General features: G+C 38.2%; 1 protein-coding gene across 2 annotated transcripts in view; it reads right to left on the bottom strand.

Annotated features, from left to right (window-relative positions):
- The window catches only part of uri1 (URI1 prefoldin like chaperone), a 47,542-nt gene that overhangs the window by 15,450 nt on the left and 6,860 nt on the right, over nt 1-25,232 (bottom strand). For both annotated transcript variants that reach the window (XM_052028200.1, XM_052028199.1), the window contains exons 2-5: nt 22,540-22,574; nt 19,560-19,638; nt 17,479-17,614; nt 1,254-1,342 (exon numbers count right to left, since the gene is read on the bottom strand). In XM_052028200.1, the coding sequence (XP_051884160.1) occupies nt 1,254-1,342; nt 17,479-17,614; nt 19,560-19,638; nt 22,540-22,574 (339 nt within the window). The remainder of the gene's footprint in view (nt 1-1,253; nt 1,343-17,478; nt 17,615-19,559; nt 19,639-22,539; nt 22,575-25,232) is intronic.

Here is a 25,232-nt window from a genome sequence, read left to right on the forward strand (position 1 = left end):
CTGTATCCCTGTACTCCAGATTCCAGATTTATTTGCTTTTTAATAATCTACAAATATCCTCCCCAGATTATGATAGAGTTCCGTTCCTGAGAACTTCGTAACACGAACAGTTCATTAATTGGAAATGAACAAAAACAGTGTGTGGGAGATGATCACAGCTGTGAGGAGAGTGAGCAGGCACAGGAAGAACGGCTGCCAGCCATCCTCACCGACTCAGCGAGTGAGTGAGTCTGCTCTGTGCTCCCAGCTCTGCTCGGCACAGTTGTTGCTGTTCAGGGTTGGGGGGAGAAGGCACACTGAAATACATGGAAACTCCTTGTTCCCACCCAGTAGAAGATACCTTCAGCACCCCCCCATGCCTCCATCCCTCCAGTCTCCTAAACACTCGCTTGTATGTACGAGCTGTCTATGTCAATTCTAATATTCCATAAATTGGCAGCTCTAGGATGCAATTATGAGTTGAGAATTCCTCAACATAACCTACATCTAGCATAATTGTGTTTCCCATGTACATCTCAAAAATTCATTTTGTAATTAATACTTTCTACCTACCAATCAGATCAATTTCTGTTTTTTAATTTGAAAACTAGTAACTGTTCACTATTGGAGAAGCATAGTGGCACAGCAGTTAACACTACTGCCTCACAGCCCCGGAGGCCTCGGTTTGATCCTAGCCTTGTCCTGCCAGTGTAAATGTTCTTCCTGTGGCCACATGGGTTTGTTCCGGGTGCTCTGGTTTCCTCCCACCTGCAAAGATGTGCCAGGTGGTAGGTTAATTGACTCATGCAAATTACCCCTAGTTAGGTGTGTGGCAGAAGAACCGGGGGACAAAACAGAGGAGATGCGAGAAAAAAATGGTTTTGATATAGAATGGGTACATGATAGTCTGTGGTGGGCAGGACTTGTTTCCATGCTGTATGATTATGGCTCAGTATTTACTACATTAAGTGAGCAAATATGGCTTTGAAGATCTGTTGTTAGTTTAGTTTTACGTGCACAATTATTTCTGGAGTACACCAAGCCTTATCATTCAGCCTGGTGCATATGTAGTGGTGTTGTTTCACCTTCTCTAAAGTAGTAGATGTAATTTATTTCCATGTTTCAGAAATGGCTCTTGAACATCACTGTTTACGCATAGCATAAGCATTCTAGGGTCTCCTACAATGCAGAATATATTCAGGTGAACAAGTAGAACAACACATTTATTGTTAACTGAACCACCCCCTACCAAAAAAAAAAGAACCATCACCTACATTAACCAGTTTATCCAAATCAGTGAATTGAATCCTAGATTCAAAGTTGTTCATAACTTTATGAAGATCATCCAGTGCTTTTTCAACATCTGAAACAGAGAATTGAATAATAAACATTAAATTCATGAAGAAAAGCATCGATTTATTCAATCCATTGAAAGTTTCAAGCAGCAGGCAAAGATGCCAGTATGTTATAAAGTTAGCAGCTCCAGGTTTCTCTGTGTACTACTTGTCAAATTACATGGAATTTCAGAGAAGGCCCAGCACATTAATAAAACATTTAATTCAAAGGATCCAAGCCAGTATATATGCGCTAACTTGATCACTATCCACCTAACACACCACCATAACCTTCCATTCCTTTTGCCTTCATTTTGTACTAACTTGCACAAAAATGCATTAAACTATTTCCATTCTAACTACTCTGTGGGTAAAGATGTTCATCCAGATATTTCCTCGAAGGTTAATTTATGATTACATAGCCCCTTGTTATGGAAGTGCAAATATCTTTTCAACATCTACTCCCATCAAACCCTTTCACAATCTTAAAGTTTGATTATGTCACCCCTCAGTCCTTTCATTTCATGAGAATGGAGCTGCAGAGTGTTTGATATTTCCTCATATTGCCTCAGTTCCAGCAAGATCCTTATAAACTTTTTTTGTACTTTTTCCAGTGTTAATGTGCCCTTTCCTATATTAAAGAGTTCAAATGTAGATTCCACACATGTTGAAGGTAAATTCTCCATTTTTCACAGTATGGTCAGTGGGGAAGGAGGCCATTCATCCCACTGAGTCTATACAAGCTCTGAGTAAGAGCAACCCAGCTAGTCTCATTCCCCTGCCCTCTCCCCATAACCTTACAAATTCCTTGCTTCAGAAACTTGTCCAGATCACTTTTGAAAGCAACAATTTAATTTTTCTCCACTACCATAGCTGGCAGTGCATCCTGGATACTTAACACTCACTGAGTAACTAAGTCTACCCTCATTTTAGTTTGGTTCTTTGCCAGTTACCCTCATTCTATGTCCAAGTCCTTGGTCCCTTGGCCAATGGGAATACTTTCTCTCCATTTACCCCTCATGTTCTATCAGATCCGCTTGTAACTTCCCCTTTTCCAAGGAAAACAACACTTACTTCTCCAGTCTCTCTCTCTCAATCCTGGGTTAATGTTAATAGCAGACTTCTGCACTGTCTTTAAAGCTCTTACATTTGCCTGAGTAAGGGGCCCAGAAGACAACACTCGAGTTATGCTAAAACAGTACTCTAAAGGTTCATTGTGACTTCCTTGCTCCCGTACTCTATACCTTATAAAGTAGAGATCCCATGTCACCACTGTCCATTTCCCTCCATAGATGCTGCCTGACCTAAGTTCCTCCAACTTTTTCTGTGTTGCTGCAGATTCCAGCATCTGCAGTCTCGTGTCTCAGCTTTAGTTATAACCATATTAAATTAAATTGAGGCACAACAAGTTGCTACAGGAAATTAATAAAAAATAAGTTATAAAGAGAGGACACTTTCAGTTGTGAGCAGCATTTTCTGCAACAGGAATATTTTTAGTAATTTAGCACTTTTGACTAAACTTTACCCAAAGAAAATATTAATTAGTAATATTTCAATGGGTTATTGCTAAATAATAGAAATAAAACTGAGCTATTCAGCTCTTCAAACCAGTCATATCATGGGTGATCTGTCGCTCTCTAATCATTTACCTCCTGACATTCTTATGTAACAAAAATATATTGATCTTGGTCTTGAAAGTTTCAATTGGCACATCACTCAATTTTTTTTAAAAACAAGTTCTAGATTTTCACAACCTTCTGTGAAAAATTGCTTCCTTACTACCTTTAAATGGCCTAGCTGTAATATACTCTTATTTTACCAGGTGTGCAATCCTGGATAAATTTATCTATAGCTACCCAACTGTATCCATTAACAGTTTTAAGTATTTCATCCACCCTTCAGCATTGTAAACTCAAATGAATAGAACCCATTATTATGGAATCTATCCACAATTTAATCCTTTAACCCTTGAACCCTTGGTTATAACTTTGTCGAGTTTACACTTACCACCACCAAATGCAATATACCTTTCCTGATGAGCCAAAAACTTAATATCTTACAATATGGCATTCAATTTTCTATAGTTTGACAACAGGGCTACACAGATTGTTAAGAGCTCTATAGTTTAATTAATCAATCCAACTTGATAATTTCTTTAAAAAAGGTATACTGCCATTTCAAGACATCTCTTCCAAGACTTTTTTTAAAGAAACAATACCATGTATCTTTTCAACTAACAGACTTTTCAGTGTAATCATGCTTCCTCCATTCGTGCTGGCTCAATTAGACAATAATCTTGATAAAACTATTAACAAAAGGCAAACAAAGAACTAGAGTTCATTTCTCAAGTGATAGAATTGAAAAGTGGAGAGGTTATACTCAACTTGTACAATCACTACATTACATCTGAAGGCTCTCAATCACCAGAAGATTTGACAACTATGACAACTTGGAAAAACCATACAAATATTCATACAAATAAAATGCAAAGCACAGCAAATCTGAAACTAAAGCAAAAAAATGCCAGAAACACACTTCAGCTCAATAAGCTTGAAAACAAATGATTGTTTAAATTTTGAGTGAGCATATATTCTTCATCAACATCGTGATGAAGTACTGCATGCTTGAAACATTAACATATCTGAAATAAAAACAGGAAATGCTGACAATCAATCTGTACCAAGATAGAGAAATGTACAGGTTGATGACCTTCCTTCTTACATTAACTTATCTGTTCTCTCCACAGACACAATAAAAGATGTCGTGTTTCTGTCAAAAAGCCGCAGAAGCAAACAGCCATGGCTATCAATGCAAAGTGTTCAGAACCATGAACTGGATACTGTAGTGTCATGGTTCAATTACCTCATATGTGGTCAAGGTCGGTGACTCCTTTCACAAATGACACATCCTACTATCTAATCCACCAGCTTCACTCACCTACTAATAATCTATAAATTTGGATGCCTACTTAATTTCACTCTCATAATTCACTTCCTCACAATTTTCCTTATTTATACACTTAACTGCTACAAGGCTCAAAGCAACATGCTCATCAATGATGATGGAGCCTGCAAGTGCTAAAGATAAGGCTTAAGCATTTGTATCCATATTCAGCCAGATGCATCTCATCTTCCTCCTGAGATCCCCACCATCATAGAGGCCAGTTTTCAACAAATTTTACCAGTGACATCAAGAAATGGCTGAAAGCATTAGGTACAGCAAAGGTTATGGGGCCAGACAGCATTCCAGCTGTAGTACTGAAGATGTGTGTTCCAAAATTAGCCATACCTCTAGTCAGGCTGTTCCAGTACAGTACACACTGGTAACTAACAAATAATGTTAAAAATTAAAAATTTCCTGCAGATTTTCTGTCCACAACCAGCAGACAAATCCAATCCAGCTAATTACTGCTGCAATGTAAGGGGTTGCTGACAGTGCTATCAAGCAGCACTTACTCCCAAATGTCCAGCTGCCAGAACCACTTGCCTCTACATCTCATGAGAGCCTTTGTCCAAGCATGTACCAAAGAGATAAATTTCTAGGCATGAGTGAGAGTGACTGCCTTTGATGGGCGGGTATTCGACCAAGTCTGGCATCAAGTTGCTCTAGTAAAACTGATGTTAATGGATATCAAGAGGAAAACACTCCAACTGCTGGAGTGATCCCTTGCATAGAGGAAGATACTTGTGGTCGTTGATGGTCAATTATTCTAGCCGCAGGGTAGTGTTCTGGGACCAAACCTCTTCAGCTGCTTCTTCAGTGACCTTCCTTATATCATAACATCAGAAATGGGGATGTTTTCTGATGATTCCACTATGTTCAATTCCATTCACAACTCCTCAGAAAATAATCTATGATTGCATTCAGTGAGACCCAAACAACATTCAAGCTTGGGCTGGTAACTGGCAAATAATATTTGTCCCAAGTAATAACCATTTCCAACAAGATGGAGGCTTACCACCTATCTTTGACATTATCACTGCTAACTCCCTCACCCATCAACATTCTTGGAGTAACACTTCTCCAGTGATTCAACTTGGCCTCTGTAAGGGCAGATTGGAGGCCAAGAATCCTGTGGCAAGTGACTCATCCCTTGAAGCCGCAAAGTGTGACGGAATTCTCTCCACTTACCTGGACTGTCAAAATGCTGAACACCATCCACGACAAAGCAGCACTCATGATTGGCACCCCATCACCGCTGATACACCGTGTCTGCATTGCCAGTGGAATTATATGTAGTGACCATCACTGGATTAACTGTACTCAGACAGTGGCCACCAACAGTAAAATGAAAAATGACTGTATCCTCATATGTAATCCTTTCTCAGAAGCCACATCCCTCAGGCCACAGCTGATGTAGCAAATATGTTTTATGTTCATCCACCTGTCCTTACAACAATCCAAATCTCATACATTCAAAGAGGCAACATTTACAACTTGGCCAGGAAGTGGTAGTGTAAGAAGTTAGCAAAGATGAAGAAGTAACTTCACTTGCCACCTGCTTAGATAATGAAATGGGTAGGCTGCAGAGAACTCAGGAGACAAGGTTACTGTAAGTGGCAACTCAAACACACAAGAGTTCTCGTGAGGTGAACCTAGATGCGAGCTTTGATGGGACAGCCTGCATATAGTGATAAAAGCATGCACAATTAAATATTTCTCATTTTAGCAAGCTGGTTGGAAAGGCTGTGCTGAATGTTAAAGTGCATGGAGAAAACCAGCATCAATCTTGCAGGGCTTAATGAAGAGGTTGCGACCCATCCGTTCAAGAATGGAAGTGAAAGTCTACTAGATCAGCACACCTGTGGTCCCAAACACAGTCCAGACACAAATAACCAAAGTCTCCATGTACACTGTTGGAGGCGATGTTGAGCTTCCTGTAACCTGCTACTTTAATTCTTTATCTCACTCCCACTATGACCTGTCTGTGGCCTCCTGCACTGCATTGAGGATTATAAGGCTCAATGTAAGTTTGAAGAACAGCACCTCATCTTCCGTCTGGAAACGTTGCTGTTTTCCAGATGATAGCAAATTCTACAAATTCAGGTAACTCGCATTCAGTTTGCATCGGAACTGCCATTTCCGCTAGAACTTTGGCTCTGTTTTTCTCACACCACTAGAATATTGTGATCTGCTGGGTATTTCCTATAACTCTGTATTTTTCAGCTTTTACAGTCCTTTATTTGTGTTCTTTTTCTCTAACTGCCCTCAGTTCACAGCATTTATGGTTCTATGCTCATGTTCACTCTAACTGCCCTGGTTAACCTATCAACCAAATCACATCATCAACAGCTTATTCCTATGACAATCCTGGTCTCACCATGTCAAACATATTCTCTTTGTCCTGTCCATCCCTCCCATATACTCTCTGCAACTTTATTTTCTCTCTTGCCTAGTTCTGCCAAAGGATGTTCAATCTGAAACATTAATCCAGTTCCTCTTTCCACATATGCTGCCAGACCTGTTATGTGTTTTCAACATTTTCTGTTTTTATTAATTTATATGAGCAGCAAGATAGGCAAAGGCATGAGCACCAATGACAATATAATGTAAATAGATGATCCTTCTATGGCATTCTTTTATTTATAAATTAAGTTTGGAAGAGTTACTGTATGTTGTATTTATTCTTACAATGCAATAAGTATACACAGGAATTGAGGTGAGGCAAGGTGTGGGGAACTGGCACTGGGTTTATTAATATCACTGTGGAATAAAATGTTCTAAGGAAGCACAACAGGAGAAATGACAGTCTGCATTTCTCTCTCCCTTTCTCTTGCTCTTCTTCCTCCTCTTCCTTCAAAGCAGCTGTTTATCACTTAGTTGGTGCTTCATAATAGTGAGGCTGCGCAGCACGTACCAGATACCAGACTACCAAAAGTCCTCCGGATACTGCACTGCTTCCAGAGCAGTCCAGGCAGCAAAAGTGCTGCTTCAGCAATGTTAATAATTTGCTCCATCATTTTTTGTGTGGCACATCTTTTGTGGTATGTCTGCATTGGCACGTGTACTCATCCTTGATGGCACAGTAGACAACTGCCAAGATGATGGAAACTGATATGCATGACGTACTGACTACTGTCAAAAACATCTTAACTTTGAGGGAAATTAAACCCATTTGGTTTTAACACAGCTTGAAGTTGATATGAATCATCAACAAAACTACATGTTCTTGGATAGAGTCAATCACACTGGCACCATGGGGAAGCATGCAAGCTTTGCAAAACCAAGAGCCTACTCTGCCCGTTGCTGCTCTCTGACAAGGCAGAATGGCAATTCTGTCAATACTCTATGAATAGGGTCAGTAACATCTTGGATGCAAGTTGATGGCAAGCTGCCGCAAGACATTGCAACTTTCTCAAGCTCCAACCGAGAAGCAGTCCGATACTCAAAAGTTCAAAGCTTCTGTCACCTTAATAAAATAATAATGAACAATGCTGCTCTGAGGTTCCAATATTGGCTACAGTAGATGGCAGGTTTCAGTCCTTACTGAAGTGCAGACTTCTCATCATTGTAACTGAAGTTCAGATAGAATTACTTCCTGATTGTGCTGAGGTACAATGGTCTTCAGCTAAGAACAAGGATATAAAAGCACAAGGAAAAAGAAACACAAGTAGGCACTCAGCCCCTCAAGTCTGTAACACTATTCAATAGGAACATGGCTGATCGGTCCCCAGGTTTCATCTCCTCTCCTGTGCCAGTTCCCCAGAACCCACATTTACTGGATCTTTCAAAAATTTATCTACTTCCTCTTTAGATACCCTCAATGATCTTGCCTCCACAATTCACTGGGGTGGACAATACCAGAAGTTAACTACCCTCTGCAAGCAGAGCTCTTCTCCCTCTTTTACCTCGTCCTCCTCAGTAAGCTTTCTGCTTATTCCCTTTGATTAAAGTGAATTCAAAGGAGAAGGAGGGGGAAAAGAATGAGTGAAGCTAAGGATTTAAACTTGGGTAACCTCAATTATGAGAAAACCAAAGTGAATTGGCAAATTAGAACAAGAGACTAGTCAATCGTAATGCAATGGCAGACATTAAAGTGAGAATGAGAAAGAAAAATTCTAAGGGGAGGAGCTACTAGCTGTGGTTAACTACATAAGTTAAAGATCGTATCAGACTTAAAAAGATAATTGCATAAAGACAGGTGGCAGGTCATTTTGAATAGAATATTAAAACAGCAAAAAATGACCAAAAAGAGAGGAAAAATTGGAGTAAAGATTTAAAGCTAGCCAAAGACACACAAACAGAATCTCCATAGATTTTTTTTTAAAAAGTAGATATTGATATTATAGAAAGCGAGTCTGGGAAATTAATAATGGAAAATAAGGAGATGACTGATGAATTAAACAGATCTTTTACCAATACAAAAAACATTCCAAAAATAGCTGCAAAAAAATCAGGAATTAGAAAGGGGTGGGGCGAGGAACCAATGAAAATTACAATCACCAAGTAAGTGGTGCCAAACAAATTATTGACAATCCCTTGACCCAAGGGTAACAATCCCTTGGTCCACTAAGACTGCATCCTAGCATCACAAAGGGAGTGGCTGGTAAGATAGTAGGTGTTAATTTTTCAAAATTCCCTAGATTCTGGGAAAGGCCCATTAGATTGGAAAATAGTAAATGTAACTCCTTTATTCAAGAAGAAAGTGAGACAGAAAGTGGGAAACTGCACTCTAGATGGCTGCCATAAAGAAAATGTCAGAAACTATTACTTAAGACATTGTAGCAGGGCATTTAGAAGTATTTAAGGTAATCAGGCAAGATCAACATGATTCTGCAAGAGGGAAACTGTGTTTGATGAATTTATTGGAGTTCTTTGAAGAAATAACATGCTGAAGGAAATGGGAAACTGGTGGATATACTAAACTTAGAATTCTAGAAGGCATTTGATAAAGTATTGCATCGAAAATTAGTATGGAAAATGAAAGCCCATAGTGTAGGAGATAACATATTGGCATGGATAGATATTGGCTGGCTAATAGGAAGCAGAGTGGGTCTAAATGGGTCGTTTTCTGGTTGATAAGATGTAACTAGTGGTGTGCCACGTACATCAGTGCCGGGCCCTCAACTTTTAAAAATTAATTTTGATGACTTGGATGAAGGCACTGAAGATTGCTGAGTTGCTGATGACACAAAGATCGGTGGGAAAGTAAGTTATGAAGAGACAGGTTAAGTGAGTGGGCAAAGATCTGGCAAATGCAATAAAATGTGGAAAAATGAGAATTTTTAAAATTTTTCCTGCCAAAATGGACAAGAGATGATAGAGCTTTGAGATGCAAAATGATCTGGGAGTCCTTGTGTACAATCGGCAAAATGTCGTTTGGCATGTACAACAGTAATTAGGAAAGTCCTCCATTTATTGCTGGAGGAATTGAATACAAAAGTAGGGAGAGCACTGGTAAGAACACATCTGAACTATGGTGTATAGTACTGGTCTCCTTATTTAAGGAAGGATGTAAATATGCTGGAGGCAATTCAGAGGTTAACTGGAAATAGGAAGGTTGGTATAAGAGACTGCAGATGCTGGAACAAAAAAAACAAACTGCTGGAGGAACTCAGCAAATGAAGAGAGAGAGCGAGAGAACTGTAAATGCTTTGGATCAAGACCCTACATCAGGACTGACTGATAGTGGAGAGGGAAGATAGCCGGTATAAAGGAGAGGGGTGGGACTGGGGCCAATAGGTGATATGTGGACTGAGGTGGGGGAGATGGATGGAACCAGGTGGTGAAGTGAGACAGTGGTAGGTGGGCCAATAGGTGGAAACAGCCAAGGAATAAAAAAGGGCAGATGGAGCCATTTGGTGGGAGAGGAGCGCAAAGGTGGAGACAGCTGCTGGAGGGTGATAAGTGGGAACACAAAGGCTATGAGTGTTGTAATCTGATGAACAAGTAAGGTGATAATAGGAACCATGAGGGGAAAGATGACAGACAGATGGAATCCGGTGGATGAAATGTGTGAGTAGTAGGTGGATGGAACAAGGGGAAGGGGGGAACAAAAATAGAAGGATCGGAGATGGATCAGGAAGAGAAAGGGGAATACAGAAGGCAATGGTTATGTGAAATTGGAAAATTCAATGTTCAGACCACTGGGCTGCAGACTACCAAGAGATAAGAGATGTTGTTTTTGAATGAGGAAAGGTTGGGCAGGCTAGGCTTATATTTGCTGGAATTTAGAAGAGTTAATAAAGTGAACATGGAGAGGTTTCCTCTTGTGGGAGAACTGAGCAGCACAGTGGCACAGCTGGTAGAGCCACTACCTCACAGCACCAGAGACCTGGATTCAAGCCTGACCTGGGGTGCTATCTGAATGGAATTCGCATGTTCTCCCTGGACCATGGGTGCGCAGTTTCCTCCCACACCTTAAAGACGCGAGGGTTGGTAGGTTAATTGGTTGCTGTAAATTGCCCCCTAGCATGTAGATGAGCTGGGGTTTTAATGAGAACGTGGGATTACTGCAGAATTAGTGTAAATGGTTGACTGACAGTTAGTGTGGGCTTCGTGGACTGAAGGGCCTGTTTCCATGCTGCATCTCTCTATGACTCTATGAGAATCCAGAGTGTTTAAAAATAAGGGGTCATCCATTTAAGACATTGATGAAGTAAAACCTTTCCAGTTAGAGGGTTGAGAGTCTTTGGAACTCTCTTTCTCAAAAGGCAATGAAAGCAGAATCTTTGAATATTTAAAGGTAAAGAGAGAGAGATTCTTGGGGATGAAAAGTTATAACAGGTACATGGGAATGTGGAGTTGACGTCACAATCTAATTATCATTAAATGGCAGAGTAGACTCATGTGGCCTACTCCTGCTCCGCATGTTCAAATGGATACTAATGTAGCACCTGGTTTGTCCAAAAGCCTTGAATCCAGGACAATCTGCAGCACAATGCACTGCTCTTAAGACAGCTGTGCTTACAAAAATTGTCACCTATCTTCTGGAATGTTAATTTGTAAATAAATTGTGATTGAGGTGCTTCTTTGGCAGCCCAGTAGTGCAAAGCTTCACTATGGCGTGCTCTCAGCAGTGCAAAGACCTAAGCAATTAGGGCAATTTAAAAAAAAGTGGTGAAGCTTTGTTCATCAGTGCAAGGGGCAAGTGGGGAACAAGTAGGATAAATGGCCCTGCTTCAAATATCTATGTATATGTTAGTACATTGTAATCCTACTTATGAAAGTAGCACCTTTGTTAACTGAATGACTGCACAGGAATCTAATATATTAGCAGAAGCATATAATTTCCAGTAAAAAAATTTGCATAGAAATCATTACCTGAAACTAACTCCAATGTGGGCAATGAATTACACTGCAACTACCTATTATGTAGAATGCATTAAGACTATACATGTATTGGCGTGATGAATGAATGTTTTAGAAAAATTGGACCAATTAGGTTACAAAAACAGATAAAGGGGTAATTCATCTCTCATCACTTCACATTGACACAGGAACATTTTAGTCTGGCAGCATCTCCAACGAGCAGCAGGCTGAAGAAAACACTACTAAAGGCAAGGAAGCTTCCAGCCGTAACATTTTGCTTTCTGCCTACTTTGACCAGAAATCACTTGACAAGAGTTTGAGATCATACTCTAACACTGATCATTAAACAAGGAGCTTGTAAAAGTGAGTCTAGTGTGTGAAATAGAGCTGAAAGCAATCCACAAAACATGGCCACACAAATCATACAGATTCATGTGTAGCAACGGCTGTGCAGGGACTATGGCAAATGTGTCATCTGACAGTTGAACAGTTCTCATGCTGGATGCAGCAGAACTGGCATCAATAGCAGGAAGAAACCATAGCCATGAGAAAGTGGATCCACAGAAAAGACAAAAGTGCTTTGAGAAAGCAACCAGCAAGATTAAAATGTTTGAGTAATCGGGCAAACTGGAAGATGGAAATTACTTAATTTTTTTTAAAGATTTGTACATCGAATTTGCAAATACCTTACCCAATTAACATATCCAAACTTGACAATAAATTCCAAAATGCCGCAAGCCAGAATTTTAAGCTATGCCTAAATGAATTTTCTTGACCATTTATCCTCCAGGAGATATTTCTCTCTCCATGGCTTTCTTATTTCACTTAAGACAATGGGTTCTTCTATCTCTTTCTGCAACTTTTTGAACTCAGAAGGGCAGGGAAGCCTCCGCAACAGGCAACTGAAAGAGCTGCTGAATCTGTGCAAAAGTTTGGAGTGCTAAATCATTAGCATTCAGAGACGGGCAGACAGATGGGCTGGGAATAATTGATTTAAGTTATCAAGGATCATGGAAATCAGTAAAGGAGGTATGGGGAACAAGCAGGGAAGCGTATGAGACTAAGTGGATAAAGAGTTTGGCCAGAAAAAACATAATAATGAATTATAAAAGTGAGCTATTTGTTCCTTCAAACCTGTTTCACCATGAAATAAAATCATGGTTCAACTGCACTTTCCTGCATTATACCATTATCCCTTGACTTCCAAATATCTATTGATTTTAATCCCAAATGTTGTTTAGGACTTTGTCCTCTGGGTTAAATAATTCCAAAGATTTATAATTCTTTGACTGAAGAATTTTATGCTTAATTTGGTCTGGAATGTCTGACTCCTTATGAGACAGACTCTAGATTCTCCAGCATCAACTCTTTCAAGTCCCATAAGAATTTTATGCTTCAAAGAAATCGCCACTGATTCTTCTAAATTCTTGAGAATTAGGGCTGGTCTACTGAATGTCTCTCAAAGGATAATGCCTTTACCCTGGCATCAGTTTATAAACCTCTGATACGTTCCCTCCACAGTACACAGAACCTTCCTTGTGTACTCTAGGTGTGGAATTATCAAGGTCTTCTAAAATTTGATCAAAATGCCTTAATTTTGAAATTCCAGTCAAAACAATGTTCTAAGGAAGTATTTTATTTAGAGCTTTTCCTTTTTTTCCTAGCTTATTTTATTACTGTAATGATTATTTTGCAAACAAATTCAAATGGAGAAATTCAAGATCCCAAGTGTTTGTGTAATTTCATTGATTGTTCATGCCATTTCTAGGTCAAAACTGGTATTTCCTGCTTCTTCCAAAACTATATTGATAGCTGTCAAATAGAAAGGATTAATTTGACTGCTCATTTCTGTCCAGATTTGTAGTATTTTATTGATACTTACCAGATATTTGATCTGTAATTTAAGAGGCAAGCACAAATATTACATATTATACACATACATATTTGGACACAAAATGGAACTGCTAAATAATTTTGATGTGACAGTGGTGTAGCTAGTAGAACTGCTGTCTCAGAGCTCCAGAGATCTGAGTTCGATCCTGACTTCTGGTGCTGTCTATGTGGAATCTGCACATTCTCATTGTGTTCACACGGGTTTCCTCTGGGTGCTCCGGTTTCCTCCCACATCCCAAAGGCATACAGTTTGGTAGGTTAATGGACCACTGTAAATTATCTCTGGTACGTAGATGAGTGGTAGAATCAGGCGGCCAGTTAATAGAAATGTGGAAAGAATTTTAAAAATGCGATTAATGTTTTAGTGTAAATGGGTGCACGATTGCTGGCACGATTCGGTTGGCCGGAAGGCCTGTTTCCGTTCTGTATGTCTCTATGATTGTATAAGCTTGCATTTGCTTTCAATGTAACAAATAATAACAAAGGTCATGATTAAAAAAGATTTCAAAACTAATAGTAAAGAAAAACCTAGTGCTGTAAAGGAAAGTAAAATTTCATCTGCAATCAGAAAGTCAAAGTGTAGCACTAAATGAACTGCAATGCTCAAGTAAAATGATAAAGTAAATATTCATAAAGCTTTGAAGTTTGCTCTGTCATTAAATTTTGGCGACAATTAGGCTTCTTTTTACACTGCTGCAGATTGGTAATGTTGCAATTGCAAAGATAAGCCTTGAGGCCATTTAATCTTAGAATCTGCAAAGGTCAAACTTGGACAATTCAATAACTCAAGAGCTATTTGACAGATTTTGACCAAGCATTTTCAAAAATAACATAAAACCATGCCTGTTGTTGTTAAACCGTGGAGGTCATGAAAAAGGATAAGGTATTGGAATATTTTGTTAATTGCTATAAATGATATAGCAATCCCTGGAATTAAAAACAGCTTTAGGCAGGAGACAGAAGTTGTCTAATAAATGTTAAAACGACAACGCAAATCACTGAAAACAAATGGGTCAAATCTTGCTGGGGAATGCCAACCGCTCATGGCGAACATCCAACATCTACCCACATGAAGGCCAGGAAGCTTGGGACAGCTGCATAGACATATCTGAATGTGGATCTCCTGAACTTGCTAGATCCACGCAATGTCCAGTAGTGGAAGAACAAACTTAGTGAGATTCACAAGCATGTGTGCTAAGAAATCTACTTAAGGATCCTGATCCAAGTTGGACCTGATTCAGGATCTGCAAGCTCATTTCAATGGAGATTTTATGGTTAAGAGAATGAAAGGCAAATTATTTGCATTTGTTGTTACATTCTGATATTTCCCTGCCTTGAACTCCAAATACCATTCCTTCTAACATCCTTCTCACATTTACTACAGGTACTAATCTGGTATCAGGAACAAATTACTGCATTCAACAATCTTTCTCTGCATCCAAGTGATTTATAATTATAGCCACAAGAAAAGAATGGACAAGATAAGGTTGTTTTTATTGGAACAGAGGCAGAGAAGGGGAGGTTTAATTAAGACACTGAACATTTTGAGGGACTTATGTACAGTAAACTGGAAGGATATATTTCACTTACCAGAAGGGTCAAGAAGCTAGAGACATAGATGAAAAGTCATTCATAGAAGAGAAAGGAAATGAGGAAAAGGTTTTTTATACCCAGAGATCAGTAGGCGTTTGGAATTCACTGCCTAAAAAGTTAGTAGGGATAGAAACCCTCATCACACTTAAAAAAATACATGGACGTGCTCTTGAAAAGCTATAACTTGCAGGGCCATCATGCTAATGACAGAAGGTGGGATGAATCTGGCTGGTTATCTTTTAATCAGCATGAACATGATGGGCTGAATAGACTCTTCAGTGTCATAAATTTTCCATGATTCTATGAAAAGATAAAAGCGCAAGTACAGATTCTCAGGAGACAACATTTAGATCATGATCATCCCCAAACAGCTAACACTATCCCTACTCTCTGCTACCTATTTTCCAACCAATTCCCAATTCGCAGCACAAGGCTATTTTAATTTTGGTTATTAAACTTGTGCCCAACATTAAATGTCTTTTGTAAAACCAAATAGCCCTATCCACCTTGCTGGCAATATTTGCAATTCCACATTTACAATTTTTAATAGAATTAAAACAATAAAACAGAGAAATAAGCTCTTGTCAAATTAATTCATAATTGCACTGAACAGAGTTAATGGGTACACATCCACTGTACAATAGGTGTGATACTTCAATGACTGGCAAGCCGCCCAAGATCACTTGTTGCTTGTCCTTGGCCAATAGCTTTTGTTCCAGCCCAGAGCCTTTCTGATCTAAGTAGCAATTCTAACCACCCAAATCTTATCCTTTCTCAAAGCTGTTAAACAGCCAGCAGTATTACCAGGTATTACCAACTGCTGCGAAAACACTCAGTCCCTTCAACATCATTTAGTTCACAGGGAGTCCTGGAAACTTGGATGTGGATTGGGGGGGGGGGGGGGGGGGGGGGGGGGGTGCAGGGTTTGGAGGGTGGGATGCAATGGGACCTAGGCACTGTAATTTCACAGCTGGTGGAGTTGTCTATTTATGTGTACTAACTCGAAAGAAGAGAACTTTACTTTCAAAATAAATTTTCTTAATGCTCCCAATAGTTGTAAACATATTGAGGCTTTCTTCTAGACATGGAATAAAGGCACTCACTGCAAAAACAAAGGACGCAACACCAGGAGTTGGTGTTTCCATGGGTAATCTATCATTTCAATGTTTGGCTGAGAGTCTGAGTGGATTCTGCCCTTTGATACTAGGAGAATGCTGGCAAGCCATGGAGCTTGTTGAAGGGTTGCATCCTGTGGGCCTGAACGTTCCATGGACAAGACTGATACTGGAGGAAGAATCACAGGGCTCATCTTGTCTTCAGTGGCTCACATTTCCAAGGATTCTGATACAGAATCCAAGATTAATGTTGGGTTTAAACTAAGATTAATGCAGTTGCCTTTAATAAAAACACACACAGTTGATTCCTGGTCTCCTTTTTGTATGACAGATGTGCCAAGCCAGTTTGGAATTGCCAGGATTATTAGGAGTGGAGGGACAATGAATGGTGTGAGACAGGAAAGTTAACCTCAGAGTTGCAGCACGTGAACTGCAGTTGACGTGGAGAAAAGCCAGTTAGTGCTGGCAGTAAGAAGTGCAACTGCTAACATCCCATCCACTGGGTTTAAATTAAGATGTTCAGTAAACTATTAACTGAACTAAGTCTATTCAAAGGCTGTATGTAGTAACATGTGATACAGGTGCTTTGCACCAAAATGTTTGTTTTCTCCAAAGCTTGTTATTTCAAAATAATAAACTCTCTGACTGAGCATATGTGTACATTGAGCAGCTAGTTCCTCTCAATGGGAGCACAAAAGCTGCACAAAGTCACAATCCTGTCCTTGGGGGTAGATGGAGCTTCAGCTATTCAGTGTGTGAATGCAGAAATGATTATACTCTGAACCGATCCTCAAAATTACTTGGATTGCCCATCTTGAATTGGATGTAATGGGGAATAAAAATTAGAATTCAAGAAAATTAATTCAATTTTTTAAAGCTTCTTTATACTCCTTAAATCACATTCCTGTACAATTAAAATTTGCAGCTCAAAATACCATTCTGACTCAATCTCCCTTATAGCCAGCTCATTAAGGACATTCAGTTGGCCATATACCAATTTAGGCGTCTATGTGGTTATTCTGCAGCCTCACATAAAACACTAACACTTAGTAGCACTTGAAGATCCAGTGGGCTGATGCAAGGCTAGTTAACACTAGTAAATCATTACTCTCATTGAACCAATAGTAAATTAGGTTTACTTGATTATCAAAACAGCCAGAAAATCAATTACTATTAGTCTGTTATCTGCATGACCCTACCGTTTTTCTCCCACACAGTAGTCATGCAGTTAAAGCTGCAAGACAGCTGAAACTTGTCTTTGCAACTACATTCAAAATATCAAAATTCAAGCTTTAAAATTGAGAGTGACTCACGTTTTTTCCTGTGCTCCACCAGGCCAACAGCTTGTTTTGCAGAGCACTTTGCAAACCAATTGTCACCTAGTAAAACAGTGACTTCATTTGTGTGGATTAACTGTCCTGGCATAAATGCAAGTGGGCCAAATGGCACCTGTCACAAAAACAATTATGAAATAGAAAAGTTTAAGTCTATATTGTCATAAGCTAAATGGTCTGTCTTCATTCAAACAAAACAATGTATTTTAATTAAAATAAACTAAAATCCCATGAGGGATTTGTGCTAGAAAAATAATAATAACTTATAATGATAATAACGTCAGTGCATCCAATACAAGCCAGCATAAAAAAATACAAAAAAGCACATTGTTTTTCTAACAGAGCTGAAAATTTATAAGCATCTAGCAATTTCCCAAAATTGTTCTTACCCCTGTCAAATTAAGCTACTGAGAACAATACAATCAAAATATCCAACTTTGGTTGATTCTTTGAAAGCAACTTCAAGCGCTGTCATGGCATCTTAAAAATTTCAATTCCTTTCAAAAATGCACATCAATTTACCTAACCACGATTACTGTAAAAATCCAAATAATATCCTTCAGGGAAGAAAACTCACCAACCTTCCAGGTCTGAGTTATAGTAACTCCTATCCTACAGTTCTTAACTGATCTCTGAACTAGGAAGCCACTCGGTTATGCAGGATAGATAGGGGTAAATGGAAGCTTTGCCAGAAATGCTGACAACTTGGGAAAATAACATATTTTTGGACACAAAATGGACTCCAGAAAGAAATATTCTTACCAATACTTCTAAGTTTATCCAAAACACAGCTAAGATGAAATTCATCAGCATACAAATCAGCTCTGCTATCCTTTGTTGTGAAGTACCCCAACGATCATTTTGATCATTGGTCTATCATTTTGAAGTTCAGCAAAGCAATGTTAGCCTTATGCCAGAGAAAGGCCAGCCAGTGCAAAGCACATTGAAAGAAGACAGAAAGTCCGAGACCACGAGGCTCCAACTGATAAGATCAGTGGTGGGGCAGGGGGCTGGGGCAGGATGTCGCTTGACTCTGGTCCTCTGATCAGTATGGGAGCTGGTGGATTAATCTGGACTTGTGAATAGCAAGTTGCATTACTGTTTTATTTTGTGTGGGGTCGGGGGTCTCTGGTTCCATAGAAAGAAAATTAAAACATGACAACAAAATACATTGCCAATTGCTTCAAATGCCAAAATAAGAACAACTTTTTGCTGATGTTACAAATCAGTTGTAAAGTGGCCAAAATGATAACAGGCATAACTACATAAGTCATGGTAAAAGCACGATGGAAGTTTTGCTGGTGACTCATAGTAAAAATAATCAATAATTCATCTAAAGGACCAAGAAGATCCCATTTTCCATCCCTGGTTGGTGTCAAGATAATTGCCAATACTAATTACATCAGATAAACAAAATTGTGCTTAACTGCAATACTTATTGCATGTGAATAGATTGAAGTTACTCATAATCTATGCTATGAATGCATGTGTGTCAAGTGGGCACTGTTAAAACCGTAACTCAGCAGAGTCAGCTTCTTAACGCGACAGAGAATATCAGAAGAACAAAGACTGGCAACTGCCTGCTTGTTCATTGTGTCAAAATACTGTCATTGATGCCAATAATGACTTAAGCCATAATTTAACTCCAAAACAGAAAAAGGAAAATCAATGGATGAAAATTCTGGTGGATTTTGCAGGTTTCTATTTTGTATTTTATAGGAACCAATCAATATGTGATGTTATCATCTTTGGGTGGAAGCCTCAAAGCCTATTGTTTTCTTCCTCGGAGACTTCCATCTTTTTTCGCCTCCACAGCTCAGAAAAACTGCTGTCTCTCCCTCTCCACCCCCCCACCCCCACTAACAAAAGCATAATTTGACACATCACAAACAAGCTCATCAGGGAAATCAATAATAGCTTGCTACGGCTCCTAATTTAGAAGTCTTAAAGTCAAACAGAAGCTTTTATAGGGAGATAAGCAATCATGAGAAAGAAACAGAACATATCTTCAGAATTTCCCTAGGGAGAAAAAAAACTTTTCTGAAAGAATTCATACTCACCATTACATCATAAGACAGTTTATCAGGTAAGGTCTTAAGCCTTCCTTGAAGTGCTTCATAGTCACTTTGTACTTTAACCCTAAATATTGAAATATTAACATTTGATTTTTTTTAAATTGCACTCATAAACTGAATTATACAAGTACAATATAAATTATAAATCCTATTTGACTGGGCTTGCTTTTATGATGGAAATTATACATTGGAGATTACACCCATTTTGAAATTGATTAAAGCTTGATTAGTAACATGCCCACAAGGGATTTTTATAAAAATATGAATTTTGTTTATACGAAAAAACACTTTGTGAACAGAGTACCTGGTTTAATATGGTGAAAAACAACAAAAAATTAAGTTAATGATCAGATACCATTCAAATTATGTTATTGAAGGATAAGTGTTGGCCAGGACATTGGGAAATAACTCTGCTTTTTAAATGTAACAACAAAGATGAATTTAGTCAATTATATCAATGCAATATGAGTCAATTGAAACCCAGGTAGGAACAGTCAGACTGCTGATTCTGTCAGGCTGTTTTACAATACTGATTGGATCAACAGTTTATAGCTTATGTCTACTTAAGCAGGCAGACATACCCAAGTTTAATGCCTCAGTTTAAAATGGGACCTTGTAAGGGCACCATTCTCCATCCACATTGAAATGTCAACCTAAATGATCTTCTAAAATCTGCAGTAGTGCTTGAAAAAAAATGACTTGCTAACTTAATAGTGAGACTTCTACAACTAACCCCTCTAAGCAGGGAATGAGGATTTCTCCAATATCTTACCGGATATTAAAACAAAATCTTTAAACAAAGGGATTGAAAAAGGATGCAATAATGGTTGCCATTAATATAAGGAGTACAGACACTCTCCACAGCAAATGGAACCAGGAATCCCAAGGCCATCTTGCCTGTCCAGTGCTTGAATTAAAGATATCGCCTCGTGATTGGTATTGAAAGAGTATAAAATGGAAATTACAGTAACGTGGGAATGAAAAAAAGGTTAAACCAGGAATGAACATCTCCTAAGAGAGTTTGAGGTACACTGGTCCAAATGAGAATAGCAATGGTTATCTATATCTATAATAATAATAAATATCCACTTATTACTACCTGAGCCAAATGTTTGGCATAGTAGCCAATGGATCAGTTTCAAAATTTGTGGGTTGAAGAGTGTTGTGGGAGACAAAGGTTCTGATTCATGAATTATTGTCATTAAGTACTTAGGAAAATAATTAATTTGTAGCTAATTAAAGATGCAATGAAAGGACAACGTTAGAAGTCTTGTAATGTTGCCAGAATGAGGATTGGGGGTTTTAGCCAACACAAAAGACAATCGAATAGTTGAAAAAGAGGGAGAAAGTAGAGTGAGAGTTAATTAGCAAGAAATACAAAAACAAATTTATAAGAACTTCTAACGTACAAGTAGAAAATTTGATCATGTGACCCTTAAGGGCAGGGATAGGAGAAATTATAATGGGGAGAAAGTACTGACTTCCGTCTTCTCAGTAGAAGACACCATTCATTCCAGAAGTTGTGAGGAACCAAGATGCTAATGAGAGAGAAGAACTTAATAATTAACATAGGTAAGAAAAAAAAATGAGACTAAACCCCATCCATTCCCTTGGACTTGTGTTCTGAAAGGGACGGTTGCACTGAGAATAGATGCATTTATTGCAATTATTCAAAATTCCCTAGGTTCTGGAACAGCTCCAGGGGTTTGGAAGGTACCATTATTCAAAAAGGTGGGCAAGGGAAAATGTTATTCTGACATCATTTCTCAGGGAATGCCAGAATCTCCTGTAAAATGATTAGTAAAAAGTCATCCAGATGATCATTATTAGGCAGAGACAACATGATTTCATAAAAGGGCAGAGGGTTTTGAAAAAAAATGGTTTTTTCTGAGAATAGTGGTAATTGAAGGATAAAATAAAAATTCAAAGGCATTTGATAAAGTCTCACATAATGGCTGTTACACAAAATAGGGGCACAAAATGTTGAGACAATACATCAACATGGTTCGAGGAATGTTCACAAGAAATGGTAAAAATAGTGGGCATTTTCAATGCTCGAAGCTGTTACATAGGACATCACAAGAAGCAAGGCAGTGGCCTCAGCTATTTAGAAATGATACAGATGATATGAACAGAGCAAGAGTAATGTATCCAGGTTTGGATGATTCACAGCTCCTCAGATGTAATATTGTTCAATAAATACGTCCACCACACTGGTGCTTTGAACAATGGCAAAGTAACCATTAAGCAGGCCTGTACTGAGATGCACCTTTCCAAGAATCTAATTGTTTTTTAAGAAAATGTTAGTGTCATTAGGGTGAAGTTGTATCAAAAAAAGACAGTATAAAAAGTTACTGTAAATGGAGTGAGCCAGGGAAATGATATCAGTGCTTCATAACCAGTTAATTTTGTGATTATCAGTCAGGTAGGTCATTAATGCAATGTAAAATCTGTTAGAACAGCTAGCATCATGCAGAGCAAACATAGATCTCAGAAGTTTTATCAGAAACACACATTTCTGCTTTCCATATCAAGATGAATTGGTTAGTTTTGCAAATAATTATATTTTATTTGTGTGTTTATTTCTAGTATCCAAAGAGCATTCAAAACTAGTAGCCAGTCTTCTTGGTTAATTGCTTTGAAACTTTTATGCAATTTGCAAAACACATGACATTAATTATTAGACAAGAAATATTGAGGTGAGTTATTATTTATATTAATGCTGATTTATATAATCTACACTACATAATATAAACTGATATCTAGTTTACTGTAAAGCACAGGGAAGATATTATTGTGTTTAAATGCGAGGAAACAGCAAAAGATGTACAATACTTAATCTACATAAAATACACAATAATTTTCTTTTTTTTTCAAAAAACAATTCATTTACTAAGAGGATTATATCATTTGTACCTGACAAGCAAAATCATCAACAAAAACACTAAGAAATGTTTGGACTTACCAGTGCTGGATTTTTTCCTTGCAGCTTGAGACCACCTGTTATTAAAATAGACAACTGCTCATGAAAAGCAACATTAAGAATTTGGAGACTGCTCATACTATAAATACAAAAAATCTGCAACTTAATCTGAAGTTATATTAATCTTCAAGGTGATTTTAACTAAATAATGCAAATGGGTCTGCCCTAATCCTTGTTAATTCAATTAATTTAACAAGCCTCAGTAGAACTGGTACAGAAATATATGCCTATCAATTTTACTGGAGCACTGAAATTTTTTTATTGAAGCAAAGCCACTTTCCTTTCATTTCACAAAGGGTTAATCCTACAATACTTGTACGCCACTTCATTTAAGTGAGATTTTAGGCAAAAGTTAGGTTAATGCTGATTGGCGTAATAAGCTCAACCTGTTAGTTATATTAAAACTATATTAAAACCACACACGATCTGTAAATCGATTTACCACTTGACAATTAAAATTCTACAGCATTTTTGTTGATTGTGTACTTTATAGAAGATCCAGACAGAGAAAGAAATTATTAACTAGTTGTTATCCTAAGCATGGTGATATCGAGCATTCATATCTGACAAGGAATAGGTTAGAAGCATATTGCTGCATACAAATTACAAAAGGTGCCTGTGTATTATCAAATAAATTCTATATATACCATAACAGATATGTACAAGTGCCTTAGAACGATTTATATTCATTTATATTCTGTACAGAAAGGAAGAGAATGAATAGGAACTTCTAGAGAAAGAACAAAAACAAACCAAAAAGGTTGTGCATGGATCAAGAAGTTTCAGAATTTGAGATGTGTCACAGAGGAAAGCAGCATCAAATCCTCCTACAACAAAACGAAACAGCTGTATATGCTTGAAATTATTTCATGACCATCACCTCCATAAACAGTCCTTCAGCCACAAGATTTCAGTGCACTGTCAAAAGCTTGCATGTCTGTTAATTAGATCCTTGTTCAAATGATTTAAAATGTGTTCATTATATAGCATATCAACATGAGGACATAAACCATATTGTATTCTTTCTAAAATGCTGAATTAAATAATATCTTGCTCAATTGCTGATTTGTTACGACATAACTGAACTGGCTGAAGGAGAAGGCTCTAAGTGGCCTCAACCCTCAGTAAATAAGGGAGGGAAAAAAACAACTCCAGTTTTAATCAACATTCAATAAATCTTACTGCATATGTAGATATCAAGTTATGACAGGATTGGTTCAGCTGCAATGCCTTCTGTGATTAAACAGCTGACATCACTGTCTGGACTCGTATGAACATTTGCTACTTGAATATGGCACTGAATATTGCTCTAAACAGGACAGATATCTGTGGGATTACAAGAACAATCTTAGGAGGGAGAAAAAAAATGATACGTACTATTAGCATACTATTGGTGTACTAATTTTATCCAGAGCTTCCCAAAGGAAGACTATAATTAACTTCCAAATATAAATCTGGGTTATACAGAAGTATGCACTTACACCAAGCAACCCCTAGCCTTCCTCTTCACCCTACCTTGCTACTTCTTCCCCTCATCTGTCAAGAGTGAATTTTTTTCTGGCCACCAATCTATTTAATACAATCCTTATCTGAATTCCTTCACAGAAGCACAATGCTTAGTCTAGTGTACCTAAGAACTATGTTAATCTATTTAATGCAGTCCTTATCAGCATTCACTTGTAGAAACACAATGGCTTCTATAGTGTGCCTGAGAACTCCCCTCTTAATCAACCAAGCTCTGTTCTCCATCTTTAGTCCAAAATAACCCAAATATAAGTAGTAGTCCAGTAAAGGAAAGCATTCAAAACTTAAGCATTGCACTCAGTCCTCGTTATCCATGGATTTGCTATCCGCAGATCCACATACTTATGAAGTCAGTCCCAGATCCCATCCCACATAGTTTCCCAGAGGCTTTATAGTTAATATAGAAACTAGCCATCAATCTACTTCTAATGAATATATTGATACTTACAAGCAGTGATGTGGGTTTTGAAATCACAAGCTGCAAAGGTGTAAACAAAGACTGCAGGCAGCAACTTCACACAAGAGGTTTGGAAATTGAACACTATTTATACAATGTACTAAAGAGAGGTGTGAAATGTGCCAAGTGGCTGAGAAAAGCCATGGATAGAAGCAAACAATAGATGAGTGGGTCATGCATTAGAACCACAAGACATTTTAGATTTAAGAGACTGCAGATACTGGAATCTGGAGCAACATACAAAACTCTGGAGGAACTCAAGAGGTCAGGCAGCATCGATGGAGGATGCTGCTGTTTCGGGTGGAGACCCTTCATCTGGACTGGACTACTACAAACCCACTAACTCCCACAACTTTTAAAATCTACTACAAATCCACTGACTCCATTAGAGTTAAGGTATCTGGCACCACAGAGTGAATAAAGACATGTTACATCTGAGGGTGGACTCCAACTAAGATAGCATTTAATTGCTTTAACATGTTTATTATAAATGTTAACGCTTTTAAAACATTACAGGATATTTTTATCTTTATTTGGAGGTTTATTGGATACATAGGAGATGGCCTTACTGTCATCTGCATTTTCTTTTATCAACAGGTATACCTGTGCCCCTATCCTGTACAGATAACAAGGACTGACTGAGTACCTCAAAAACTACATTAGTGCCTATGAAATAGTTTTGGGGATAATGAGG

Source organism: Pristis pectinata, chromosome 13 (assembly GCF_009764475.1).
Source record: "Pristis pectinata isolate sPriPec2 chromosome 13, sPriPec2.1.pri, whole genome shotgun sequence".
NCBI classification, from domain to species: domain Eukaryota; kingdom Metazoa; phylum Chordata; class Chondrichthyes; order Rhinopristiformes; family Pristidae; genus Pristis; species Pristis pectinata.